Consider the following 14,141-nt stretch of genomic DNA (forward strand, 5'->3'; position numbering starts at 1 on the left):
CCTTTGCAGTCAGGAAGATCTGAGTTTGAAATTACTACAGTGTTTATAGCTGTGTAACTTTGGGTAAATTTCTAATATCTTTAAACCTAAACTACCTCATAAAATGGGTACAGTAATAACTACACGACATACTGCATATAATTGACACAGCATGCAAAGTGGATTGTTTGCCACGTGGTAAGCACTTAATAAATGGCAACAAGTTAAGGGATTTGCCCAAGATACACTCGTAGAACAGCCTACAAGGACGGGAAACCAAGAAAGATTTCAGACTCCGAAGCCCATGCTTTTCTACCACCCTGCTTCCTAGAACACTGAGTTAATTAGACTACTAACTTGATGAATGACCTTGAGCAAAATACTTCACCGAGTCAGTTTACTCATCTGTAAAATGAGGGACTTGATTTAGATAATGCCTAATGTCCTTTCAAAGTCTATTCCAGCTACATTAGATGTTTTATTAGGTGTTGTAGGTTTGACGTTCAGGTCCGTGATATGTCCAAGATCTGTATAATCATAAGCTGTGCACATGGCAATGAATTTTATTCCGACACTCGTATTTCGTTCAATATTTAGTTCTGTGTGCACACTCAGTTATTGCCTGTCTTTAGTCTGCCTACCAGCGCCTTGTGAAGGGAAGACCCAAACCTAGCTTTATTTATTTATATCCTGGCTTGTTCCCGAAAGGATTTATGGCGGCGAGTGACACTCTAAGTCCCCTAATGGTGCCACACAGTGCGATTATGAAATCCTCTTTGGATGAAACCATCCCGTAGAAAATCGCCAATGAGTGAGATGCTAACTAATTAGAGTCTTGCACCCAACTCTTAAAAATAAAAACTAATGCACCTAGCTAGAAGTTCTGGAAGCATACAGTGCTGGCTCGGCTCTCCCTCCAGCTCTGACGCTGTCCCACCCGTTGTCAACGGTCACTCGAATGCCCTTCTTAGACTAGCCAAAACTGTCGCCGCTCCAGTACCAGCTGGACCAAGATCCCACCCCGCCCCTTCGCAGCCCCTCATCAACCAGGCTTCCTGATTGGGAAGGGGCCCGAAGAATCTTTCTCACATTTCCATTTTATTGGCTGGCACGGCTGTCAGTAATCTCTCCTTCCCGCCTTCTAGCCTAGCGCGTTTCGTGGACCCCTTGGTTTCTGCGACAAGCCGCTTACGTTTGCCTGAGCCGTGTTGCCGGGGACCGGCGACCTTTCACCCCTACCTTCCCACAGGAGCGCCCCGGCCCCCGCCCCCGCCCCCGCCTCAACCGCCGGCGCGCGCCCTCACCGCGCACGCGCTCCCCTCGTGCGCGCACACGCCCGCGCACACACACTCCCTCACCCCCGCCCGCCGTGTTCCCCCTCACCCCCCAGCTGCCCCATCGGCTGAAGCATCGGCGCTGGGAGGCGGCGGCGCTGCTGAGAGGCAGGGACCCGAGCGCGAAGTGTGTGGGAGTCTACGAACTCAACCCCTCTCTACCCTCCCCTCACAGCCACCCCCCTCCCTCCCCGCCAGCCCCCCCCCCCCAACAAGCGGGAGAAATAATGAGCGAGACCGGGCGGCAGCAGCAGCAGCGCCGAGCAGCCCAGGCAACGGCAGAACCGCTCCGGCAGCGGCGGCGGCGGCAACACCAGCAGCGGGAGCGAGCGCAGCGCTAGCGCGGCGCGGGGACCGCCGCGCTCCTTCCCGGCTTCTGCCCTCCTCTGCCGCTCGCTCCTTTCTCGACATCCACCTCCTTCCCCTCCTCCTGCTCATTCACTCTTTCCCTCACTCTCCCCTCCTCCTCGGCTTCTCCCCGCGCCCCGCCAGCCCTCGCGCTCTCCCACTCCCTCTGCCCGTCCTCCCCGATCCCCTCCTCCCGCTCATTCACTCGCCCCTCTCCCTTCTCCACTCTCTCCCCCTCTCTCCTTTCTTCTTCTTCTTTCACCCTCCGTCTCTCACACCCCCTCCATTCCCCTGTCTCCTTTCTGACACTGCACTGCAGCTGCTCCTCAGCCCTGCCCCCTCCCCAGTGAGAACAAACCAGCAACATTGCTTTTTTTCTTAAAGAGATTTATATTGATCCGATTAAAAAAAAAAAACCTTAAGAAACCCCAAACGCAAAAAAAAAAAAAAAAAAAAAAAAAAAAGAACAAGATAAAAAAGAAAAAGAGAAAAAGAAAAGAAAAAGCCAAAACAAAAGGGAGAACCTTCTCCCGGTAGCAGCGGCAGGAACTGCAAACATGATGGCGGCAGCTCCCATCCAGCAGAACGGGACCCACACTGGGGTTCCCATAGACCTGGACCCGCCGGACTCGCGGAAAAGGCCGCTGGAAGCCCCCCCTGAAGCCGGCAGCACCAAGAGGACCAATACGGGCGGTGGGTATCGCTTCCACCTCCCCGCTGGCCCCATCCCCCGCCGCCCGCCCCTGCCTCCCTCCCTCTCGCCGTCCTCCCTCCCTCCCTCCCGCGGCCCGGACACCTCCAGCCCGAACCCGGCGGCTCCTGCGCCCCTGCCCCGCGCCCCCTCCCCTGCACCTGCCCAACTCCTAGCTGTCCCCTACACATTTCCATTTCTGTGTTTATCATTCATCAAAATGGCGACCAGTTTTTCGGAATAGACCTATCTTTCCATTTAATCGGTCCAGAGGTTGACCATGTAAATATCCTAGACCTGGGCAAGACGGTCCATTCAGGAGGAGGAGGAGGATGACCCCGGAGTGAGGTGATGGCCGCCCGAAGATGCGCGCTGCGTTTAACAGTCTGATAAAATAAATAAATAAATGGCACTTGGGTAGCGGATTGCGAATGATTGGGGCGCCGGAGAGTTTTTCCTCTCTCCATCCTCTTGCTTTGGGCTACAAGTAGTATGCAAAATCTTGATGAGTGCATGCCTTTACCGCACTTAGATTGTCGGTGCAAATATTTCATTGATTTGTCTTCAGGGGGGTGCATACGAGGTTGGGGGTGTCTGGAACGGTGACTTGTTAGTTAACATCCTGCGCTTCCTTGGAAGATGAGTTTTAACGGGACCGATATCGCTTCTTCATTTGCACTGGAGTCATCTTAACAATGCACCCAATGCATCGAAGCAGAGGTGAATTTATCTCCAGCATATGCATTGTAGACGGATGGGGGTCTTTTGAGTGGCACACCGCAACATTTGGAACATTCATTCACATTAAGAAAGCTGGATTTACCGGGGTGTCTCCTGTATAAGACGTGATCAAGTTGATGGGAATTAAAGTTTGTGGAGTTGGCTTTATTTTCTAAAACATTTCATTTTATTTTTCCTAGTTCTTCGACTCCCTCTCCGTTTTAAAAGTTGTGATTATTTTGGGAAAGGAACATTATCTGTTTTGTCACTTTTAATAGTATTTAATACAAATGACTCCTAAGCGTTTTAGTATTGGCAAAATTCTTCTTAAGGTCCTTTAATTAATGAGCTTAAAGGAGCTCACGGTAGACTAAGAACTGCTAAAGAAATGCACTAGGATTAGTTAGATTTGCCAGTCCACCACACTGAGTTATTTTCTTGTAGTTATTGAAGACTTGGAATACACCCCACAGTTTGAGTGGATTATTTGGTAGGAGAATGGTTGTTTTGCGGACTTTAAGTAGGATATAGGCAATGGCTAATTGTAGTCCTTATGTGTCTGTTAATGACAAATAAATACAGCTCATCACTATTTACAGTCCTGGGCTTTTCTTCTTTTTCAATATGTTAAGTGAAGGTTTGTCATCTTATAAATCTCTGAAGTTTTGTTAAAGGGTCAGTTCATTTTGCCACAGACAGGATTGGAAGATTTCCATGTTTGGAATAACAACTGGAATTTAGTCACCAGTCTTTACAGTGCTGCAAAATAATAGAATATGTTTATATTTTAATTCCAAGCTTGAAAGTATAAATCGTATAAAATGGGAAATATTTTGTACATATTTGTTTTTCAGTGTAATTGGCTTATTTTCATTCTCAAAACATGTTTAACTTCGTATTTCCTGCAGTTACATACCCAGTGCTTTAGTTGCTGTTTTTCTCTCTTGAGGGTGGAGAGGGGATACAAAGTTTGAAATACTGTGTTAACCGAGTATATTTCTTTGCATTTTTCAGAAGACGGCCAGTATTTTCTAAAGGTTCTCATACCTAGTTATGCTGCTGGATCTATAATTGGGAAGGGAGGACAGACAATTGTTCAGTTGCAAAAAGAAACTGGAGCCACCATCAAGCTGTCTAAGTCCAAAGATTTTTACCCAGGTAGGTGCAATGGTGAAGAGATTGTTTGATGAGCTCCCCACAGGAAAGAAAGACCTACATGTGTTGTATGCTGTCTTGAAAGAATTTTTAAACAATACTGGAGACTTTATTTAGATACTGCTTTATTGGAGTATGTTGTGGAAAAATTTTCAGGTTATTTCTATTGTTGATTATGCCTTTTTCCTATAATTGTTGTACTGTGTATGTGAATTAGACCAGTTGCAAGATGATTTGGGTATTTCTGAATAATTCTTATTAGCAAAAAAATTCAAAAATTTCAAGATAGAAACCTGGACAGCTGGCATCAGGAAATAGGGTTCTTCTGAAGTTTTCAGACATCATTGTAATGACAATTAGCTTAGAGTGAATTCCGAAGAGGGGGGTAGGGAGGCTTCTTAAAGAATGGACCATTTACTTCTGAATCCATTATGTACCTCTTTCTGCTTCATTGCTTTGTTTGTTGGCCTTGGAGTGAAGTAAAGAGGACAAATGTTGCCTCTTCAGATTTTTAAAATATTTCAGTTTTAATGCAATTGATATAAGGAAATTTATTCTGTTATGCAAAAAGTAAAATAATGCTTCAGAATTCATGTTAACTTAAGAGCTAAATTTGATTAAATATGTTGACAGTTAGTGTAGTACAATAACCTACTGGAATATGGAAAATTTCCTAGGTGGTATAAATTTTTTGTTTTTTACTTTCAAGTATGCCTTCTTAAGTGTTAAATAGTTCTGCATGTCCATCTTTTTCTTTTTCTTTTTTATATTTTGCTAATCACTATATGTATTTTAGGTTTAAGAAAAAGTCTCTGTAATTGAGTAGTACATTTCCTAGATAAAACACTATCAGCTGATTTGCTTTTATTTAAATCTAGCTTTCTGCGATTTTTTTTAAAGGTTATTTTATCTTTATGGCTATCAAAAACGTTAATTCAGTGCTGAGGGAACCAATACTGCTTTAATTTTTTTCTTCCTGGTGGAAAAGAAAAGCTGATTTGCTTTCAGTGATCTAATTCAGTAAGAGTTCTTTAATACAGCAAAGACATCTGGCATGAATGTAAGCAGAACATTTGGAGGGCTTCTTTTTCATAGCCAATCACTTGGTGTTAGAAACAGACCATTATACTGGATAAGAAGGTTTTAGAATGGTTGAAACTATCATTCAGTTTTATAAATTAAATGTAGTATTTTTTGTAAACATTAAACTTATTAAACTAAAATGTAATATATTAGACACGATGTTCCTCTAAAGTTTGTTTCCTGTGAGTGTAGTTTTGCAGATGGCTGTCCTTGTCTCTGAAACTTCCCTTATGCATTAAGACAGTTTCCTAACATATTCCCATTCATATATTTAAAAGGTATATTATGATAAAAAAATCAATATGGAATTGTGAAAACCCTTAGTACAAATAAAAGCACTCAAAAGAGCTTGATTGCAGAATTAATAATGTGATAGTTCTAGGAAAAGAGGTGCAATGGTAAATTAAATTCACTGTCAATAGATGAAAATGAAATAGCTTTTTTGCATTATACATGAGGTGGTATCAGATGTGCAGGGATGTTACAGAAAATTAGTGTTTATCAAGGATATTCCAAATAGTAAATTAAATGCCTTTTCATTTGAATATAGTTTATTTTCAGTGGGTTGGAAAGGGTTCACTGATAATTAGATCTTTTGTTTTTAGTCCACTTAGTTGTACATTTTTTGCTTATCACATTGAAATTGAGTATTTTATTTATAGTTCTGAGGCATGTTATTTGTATAGAGCAAGAATATCTGTTGGAAAAAAGTGGAAAGCTGGAATGCGTTGAATAAAATTTCGAGTGTGTAGTGACGTAACCTGATCAAATGTGAGTTGAAATGTTGGATAAAAGAAGGCTATACTTTGCCGGTAACAGGTGGAAACCAATCACACAGTGTGGGATCAATTTTAAGGATAAAATAAAGCCTTGTAGTTTATAAGAAGCTTAAAGCATTCTGAACAGTTTGTATTAAAATACAATTTTAACCAGATTATTACCTGTTTGGACAAATAATCTCTTTGCTTCAGATAGACTTTAATTTTAATAGTCTTTCTCTTCACACTTGACCACAAGTCTGCAGAATAATTTAATATCCCGGTATTCTTCAACATAGGCTCTGAGCTCTTTTCAATTTCTCTTACTCAGATGTACGTAAGGGACACTTACCTTGCACATCTCAGAAGAACTAAACTGTGATCTAATCACCAAGTTATAAAGAAATTCTTATAGGATTAATGAAATCATTTGGAATCCCATTTTTGTGTCTTTCATACATATATGAAGTTCTTAAAGCTATATATATATGTATATTTATGACTGTCGTAATCTACTAGAATAAATATGCCTAGTGTTTATTTCATGAAGCCCTTTTCTGTTTCTTATTTGGTAAGAGAGCATATTTGGGGAAAAGTCTACTTTAGTTGTATAACCTAATGGATTTTCTCAAATTACTCAAGTTTTTAAACAATGTAATTGTGTTTGTAAGGTTTAGTTAAAATACTAGTGTGTTTTCGAAAACTTTCTTCAGGATGTATAACACCGAATACAGACACACTTTGGGGACATTTTAATACATTTTAACTCAAACTATAGGTGCTTTAAAAAAATATAGCCAATATAATTTCCTTGTATGCTTATTTGTTTTTCTTATTTCTTTAGAAACTATCTTAAGCAACCCTGCTTTTATGAGTAATTTTTAAAATTATAGTTGAAATGAAGAAAACATTTTTGTACATTAATTTGACAATTTGTACAGCTGGATATTGCATTGTGTTTTTCAATGTCATGTATTAAATAACAAACTTGAGAAAATTGTGTGATGAGGAATTGTAAAATGTATTCTTCAATTACTGCAATCAGATAAAATGATTTACAAGTAGATCATTTTTGCTGTACTACATAATCCATTTATCTATTTCAAAATCAAATCTTACAGAGTACTGACTTAATTCTGGTGGTTTAGGAATATACCTTTTTTTCTTACATGATTAGAGCAAGCCAATTTGATTTACTTATATATCTTTTTATAATTAGTTTATAGCAAGTTACTTTGTAGTAAAAAACAGCTTTCTTGGTTTGAGGAATATATTATTGTATGCCTTTTCAGAATGATGATAGTTTATTTTTATTATTTTATTTGGCATAAGGATATGTTTAGGTTTTGTTAATAAACATACTGATTTTTATCTGTAGAAATTATTTAGTGGATGATTCAGGTAGATAATCCGAAAAACTTACTGAGTGCATTATTGGTTGGAAATGATAATGGATGTATGCAATAAATATTTTCTTATATTTCTTAGATTTTAGAACATATCATAGTATACTTATTTTTATTCTATTATATGATATTCATTACATCAGTCAAACAGAATCCTTCATTATAATGTTGGAATCTGTGTCTATTTTACACTGTTTTAGTATTTGTGGTTATAAAACTAGGATCACATTTAATGAAAAATATTTCATTTTATGGTTCCTAATTTAAAATTTTAACCTATTATTTGTACATTCATTATATTTCAATTTTTCTTACTGTCCAAATGGGGTGGTACTTTTTTAAAAAAACACAAACCATTATATGTTTTTTTAAATCATAAAAAAGCAGAATGTAAGTGAAATTTTTTATAGGGAAGGAAAGACCCAACATTGCTTTTATTTTGAAAAGGGGAAAATATAGTGGCCAAATTAAACTTTAGAACTAGAATTGTATAATTATGATAATTTTTTACAAATCAGAGGAGATAATAAATTTAAAACATTATTTCCGTTTACATCATTGAAGGAAGAGTATTATGATATTGGTAGTACATATGAATGTGAATCTCTTACAGCTTCTAAAAGTTGCAGTCTGTACTTTGATCTTAGATGCAAAGAATATTGGACATTCATTGGTATATATTTTAAGGCCAAATTTATGATAAATAGAACTGTAATGAGTGGAGAAAATAAAACAATGTAATTTCCAACATTGTTGGGTGGGTTTAATAGGATAGTTATCATTACACTAGGTTCTACCTTTGATTTTAGTATCTTCAAAGAGTTGCTAACTTGAATCTTAAGTTTTTTTCCTTGAATCTTAAAGTTGTAATGTTTATTTGACACACTACCTATTGTTAGGGTTACTTTTATGTTTTATCTCTATATCTAGAGTTGAAGGAGAAACATAATCCTTTACTTAAACATTAGTATCTGAAAATTTGCTGTATTTTGGTTTAATTTTTTTAATACTTTATTTTCTTTCTTTAAGGAATACGAAATCTTAACATAGGAAGGAACATTACTGGCATAGCACAATCTATATTGACATTACAATTTCCAAAAGATGCAATTTTATTCTTATCTTGTGTATGCAAATGTTTTGTGGGGTTTTTAGAAAGATAACACTAAAAATTTTAGCTGTACATTTTATTTGATTCCTTTTTGTATCATTTTGATAATGATATAGTAAGTTATAAGACCTCATTAATTTATAGTGTTGGTGTTTTCATGAATCATACACACAATGTCGCTTTGAAATTTGCTTTTTGATGCTTTCTGGGCTTTGGAAAAATAGCTCATTTAAAATTTGTGTCATTGTAATGAAATATATCTAACAACATTGTCTTGCAAATGCCTCCCCAAAGGATTTCAGGAATAGTTTAAACATAGTGAACACATTTGGTGATACAGTTCAATACTTATGTATTGAAGATGTTTCATACAGCAAGAGGAAAAATTATGTGTCTTGAAAATGCCAAGGAGTATGTGATATTACTAAAAACCAGACCGACAGCCATCAATTAAAAAGTTATATATTTTATAGTTGTATTATTTGGGGTTTTTTTGCTCTGGCTTCCGACAATTAATTTTTAAAAAATATTATTAAATGACACAAATTACATTTATTGAGTACATATTATGCCACTTGTTAACTAAATTTCAGCGCCTAATAAACATTTTTTACCATAGAATTTTTAACCATAGAGTCTTAGTTGTGTCCAGTTTAGTGGAGCTATATTTTAAAACATAACTTTTTTGAGTAAGTGCTGCTTTTCAAAATAAAACTGGGGGGACGAAGGTGGGAGATTTGTGCTTGATTGCCATCTCATTTCCATCTTTGGATACAGCTTTAGCATAAAGTTAAACAACATCTGCAGAGATCTGACTGACAAACATCTCTCTGGGACTCATCATTGCAGCCTGCAGCAGGTGCATTCAGCTTTGCAGTCTTTTCCAAAAAGAGGTTAGTTTGTTTTAACATTTATCAGTAGACCAGTGGGAGCAAGTGACTAGAGAGAAGAGGTTAGTTGTCACTTGTTCAGTACTGGAATACTACAGGTAATTGGACTGGACTGGTGGGAACTGCAACAGTGTATAATCTCACGTTGCACTGCAGCTGCTATGGAGCTTAATTATCCTGACCCTTAGAGACTGAAGTGTAATGGTATAAAACGCAACACGCAAGGAATGAAGTAGTGGTTTTCAATACTTTCTGATACTTGGGTTGATGAAGTTTCCATTTTCCTCATCTTATTCTTTAAAGATATGGCATCAGCTTTCCCATATCTTTAATATGGAAATATTTTCAACTAAATTGATTTTTCATGAATCTGTTAGAATGTACATAAAACAAGGATAGGGTCTTTAGGTATAGAAATAAAAAGAAAATAACCTTAAGTGAGAAGCATTTACATTTCACGATTCCACCAGTACATATTTAAAACATGAGTGAGTGGAAATAAGTGGAAGTACTTGGTAGTTTTTTTAAAAATATTATCTCAGATTACCATTTATTTTTTATAGGAAGTTAAAAAATGTAATATTTAAGTCGTATCTTTTTAGAATATTGATGGCTTTGGCAAGTAAACTTTGCAGAGTAGTTTGAAGTGGTCCAACAAACAGGACAGGTGTAGCATATTAAAAATATTTTTAAGATTTTGAACTTAATGAGTCCTATTGAAATATTTCCCACATTTAATTACAAGTAAATTGAAATTTAGTCAAAATCTCAAAAAATTAGTCTTTCATTTATTTCTGTTGTTTTTAATTTCTCAATCTGTTTGAAGTATTGACTTTGAGTGTGCATCTATGACATATGTACAAGTTTCTTGTGTGTTCTAATAGTATTCCCAGTGAATATAGATATCACAGCCCTGTTCATTAATCAGCCCTGAAATAGGCAATATATTCAAAGGTAAAAATACATTTAAACGAAATCTGACAAAATCTGTATTATCTCAAAATAATTTGGAATGTAAAAACCATTTGAAGTCTTTGTAAAACAGTTTTATAGCTTTGACTTTTCTACTAACTTTACTAATCTGAATGTTTTGGTATCCACTGAATATAATTTGTTATTTACCAAAGAGTAATTAAGTTTTGGAGTTTTCACAGATTTTTTTTTTTAACATTTTTGGAAACTATGTATTTTTCCTGAAGGAATATTTACCAGTATTGGTAATAACTGATTGATACTGAAGATACTACTTGAGAAGAAAATAATTTTTACTTTAATTATGAATAGTTGGTAATTATAGTAGTTAAAAGAAATAAGATTAAAGCTATGCTATCCAGAGGTCAAGAGATTCATTCCAGTACTTTAAAACATAAATTATTTTATTCTCTAATCAAAGTTTTTCATTTTTGACATGATTCACTATTTTTAATCAATTCTTATCAATACAAAAATACTTTAAAATTTCACATATCTACTTTTGCTATAATTTTTAACTTTGTTTAATAAGACATTGAATAAGAATAAACATTTTAAGACTACAAGTAAAAAAGAGAATTATTTACACTGATAAACTTTTTGAGATGTTTTCAGTATTTTCCAAGTTTCACACCACTGTATGGATATCCTTTTCTATGACAAATCTTGATCATGAAAACACCTACTATCTGCACTCCATCACTGATATTTTACTGCTTCCTGCAGGGCCTGTCATAGCATTGTTGGCAGGAACAGATGAAAAATGAAATTAATGTCTTGAGGTTTTTAACAGCAAAATGATTAAGGTAAGATTATTTGGTCTGGAAAATAAAATATTTTTGTCAATTTTTCAATGAATTTTATTCAATAGGTTATACTGAAAATTAATGTTATATTTTTATTTTTTGTTTCAAGACCTGTTTATGTCATAATGATGTTCAATATATTTCTAATTTCTGATAAACTGTATTGCAAACTCAGTAATTTAAAAATTTTAGGTGGTAGTGTTTTTTTCCCTTCCTTGTGAAACTGAGCATACTTTTCAAAGTTCTGTGGAAGAAATTTTCAGTTCATCTTAAAGATGTTTGAGAATAGTTATACTCTCATGGCTCCATAATTTTACTCACAGTATAAGTTTTCAGAGAAGTTTGTTAATTAAATAAGATTTCAAATCTTGCATTTCTTCTAGGATACAATAAATGCTAACTCCCAATTTACTTAGGTCTAAAAAAATCATTCTGATATTAAAGAAGATTGTCTTCATTTAAATTGTTAGTAATTTGCTTCTGTAGAAAATAGACTGGACTGAAATGAGACTGTATTTTAAGATCTAATCTGGGGGGAAGGGCAGTATAGAACCAATAGTAGTGCATTTCAGTAACAGAATAGTAGGTAATGGGGTACCTGCTATTTAAAAAAAAAAAACAAAAGCATAGTTTTGTTTTCTTTTTATGTTGCTAAATATTTTAGAAGAACTGTAGCTTTTTAATTTTGGTCATATTAATTCTTGAAATACCTGGTTTTAAAGTGGTTAGTGTTGGAGGCAAGTAAGCTCTTACAGGAAGAGCTCATTCACATACTTAGTCCTTAATTATTCTTTGGATAACCTATGTTTTTATTTTTCTACAACTAATATATGATGATTTCTTTAAAAAGTGGTGAAGGTAATTTTTTTTTAAACTTGGTTTCATTCTTTATTGTTAAGTAGGCCTGGAAGCTTTCTCTTGTTAATTATTTTGCATATGTATCAGATGCTTCCTATAAACTCTGGTGTAGGCAACAATTTGGTAATCATTACTTAGAATTATTACAGTGTATCTTTTCTCCATTCAAGGAGTATAGGCATACTTTGCTTTACCCTGAGAAGTTTTGCTTTGCTATTTTCTCCTCAGATTTTTGTTTTGCTATTTTCTCCTTAGATTTTTGTTTTAATTTTTTTTATATTGTAGCATCTCTGTTAAAGATTTAGGACAACACTTAGGAATAGCTGAGAGACTTTTTATTTAAAGGATTTGAATAAGTTGTGCAAATAGATCAAAGTGATGAAGTTCAGATGATCTCTTCTAAAACTTTGATTTAACAGTTGAGAAAACCAAGGTACCAAGATATTAAGTGATTTACATAAGGTTTCTCTAATGCCAGTAATTGTCCTGTAGCTTTGAAATGTGTTTTCTGAATTTGTGGTGCAGTTGTAGTAGGTACTTCATTCTCTTGTTTTGTTCTACTTTTTTTCCCCCTCCCTTTTGGATGTGACTCTGAGGAAATAAGTCCTTACCTCCTCTCTCTCCTAATCTTAAAATGAATATATATATATTTTAAACTGTCATGATGGCCTTGTGGTTATTTTGCCATTATTATTGTTATTTTAGTTCATGTGCTACGCTGAAGGAACATAGGCAAGGTGCTCTTTGGTCATTAGCAAATTTCTTTTAGAAATTTAGGATATCATAGGTTATATTTCCTGGAACATGTAGCTTGGTCATTTTCTCTCTTCCCTTAATTATGCTGTTTGAAAGTGGCAGTGTTTTTAGGGTGATTAGATTTCTGCAGCGTTGTTATTTTTCTTCATTTATACTTTTTTTTTTTCTTGCTTTCACCATTCCTTAGCTATACTTCTAAATTTTAATTTTTGGTTAGAGTATTGACTTTCATTTAAAAAGTAGGCTTTCTAAGTTAAATTTTGTTTTCAAGAATTATTTTAATAATATATGTATTTTCCATGTTTTTATGACTTTTATAATAACGCCCTTAAATATAGCATATTTGGGTGAGTATTCATAACATTTGCTTTAATATATAAAATGTCATGATTAAAAAATAAGCATGAGGCTAATTGTAAGGCAACATAAGTAGAAATGTAGTTGTGTTGTCCAGTAATTATTAATTTGAAAACATCACTGTTTTCTCTTTCTTAGCTATTCATTTCATTAAGTTGGTCTACTTAGTTAATTAGAATTCTGATATTATCTTCATTGTGTTATAGGCTTAAGAACTACCTTCTAGGCCGGGCGCGGTGGCTCAAGCCTGTAATCCCAGCACTTTGGGAGGCCGAGACGGGCGGATCACAAGGTCAGGAGATCGAGACCATCCTGGCTAACATGGTGAAACCCCGTCTCTACTAAAAAATACAAAAATCTAGCCCGGCGAGGTGGCGGGCTCCTGTAGTCCCAGCTACTCGGGAGGCTGAGGCAGGAGAATGGCGTAAACCCAGGAGGCAGAGCTTGCAGTGAGCTGAGATCCGGCCACTGCACTCCAGCCTGGGTGGCAGAGCGAGACTCCATCTCAAAAAAAAAAAAAAAAAAAAAAAGAACTACTTTCTAATACAATCATAAAAGTACTTAGTGTCATTTTGAAGACTTTTCCGTCTACAGTGCTAAATTAAAACAAAAAAAATTGTGATAGTCTTTACTCACATCAATTGAGTAGTTGGATGATTAAGGTCCACTGATGTGGGGGAGTTTATGGCATCCTTCTTACCTGCTGTGTGTTTAACATACAGCCCAATTGTTTAACCGTAGGTGGCACTGGAAATTTACTCGAATGTGTGAATGAATGACTGAATGAACAGTTTGAGATTTCTTCTGTGAAGTGCTCATGTAATACCAATACAGTGGATATAGAAGGCAGTCCATCTTTAGTGTTTCATTACACTTCTAGTTTACTTTAGTAATGATTTAAGAAATTTAAATGAATG

General features: G+C 35.9%; 1 protein-coding gene across 5 annotated transcripts in view; it reads left to right on the top strand.

Annotated features, from left to right (window-relative positions):
• Positions 1–1,344: 1,344 nt before the first annotated feature.
• NOVA1 (NOVA alternative splicing regulator 1) overlaps positions 1,345–14,141 on the top strand; it is a 153,813-nt gene continuing 141,016 nt past the window's right edge. For 3 of the 5 annotated variants that reach the window (XM_033188367.1, XM_033188368.1, XM_033188372.1), the window contains exons 1-2: positions 1,345–2,354; positions 4,087–4,230. In XM_033188367.1, the coding sequence (XP_033044258.1) occupies positions 2,219–2,354; positions 4,087–4,230 (280 nt within the window). In that variant the 5' untranslated portion in view covers positions 1,345–2,218. The remainder of the gene's footprint in view (positions 2,355–4,086; positions 4,231–14,141) is intronic. The other 2 variants (XM_033188369.1, XM_033188371.1) reach the window with 2 other exon arrangements.

This window comes from Trachypithecus francoisi, unplaced genomic scaffold, assembly GCF_009764315.1.
Source record: "Trachypithecus francoisi isolate TF-2019V2 unplaced genomic scaffold, Tfra_2.0 Lachesis_group3, whole genome shotgun sequence".
NCBI classification, from domain to species: Eukaryota; Metazoa; Chordata; class Mammalia; order Primates; family Cercopithecidae; genus Trachypithecus; species Trachypithecus francoisi.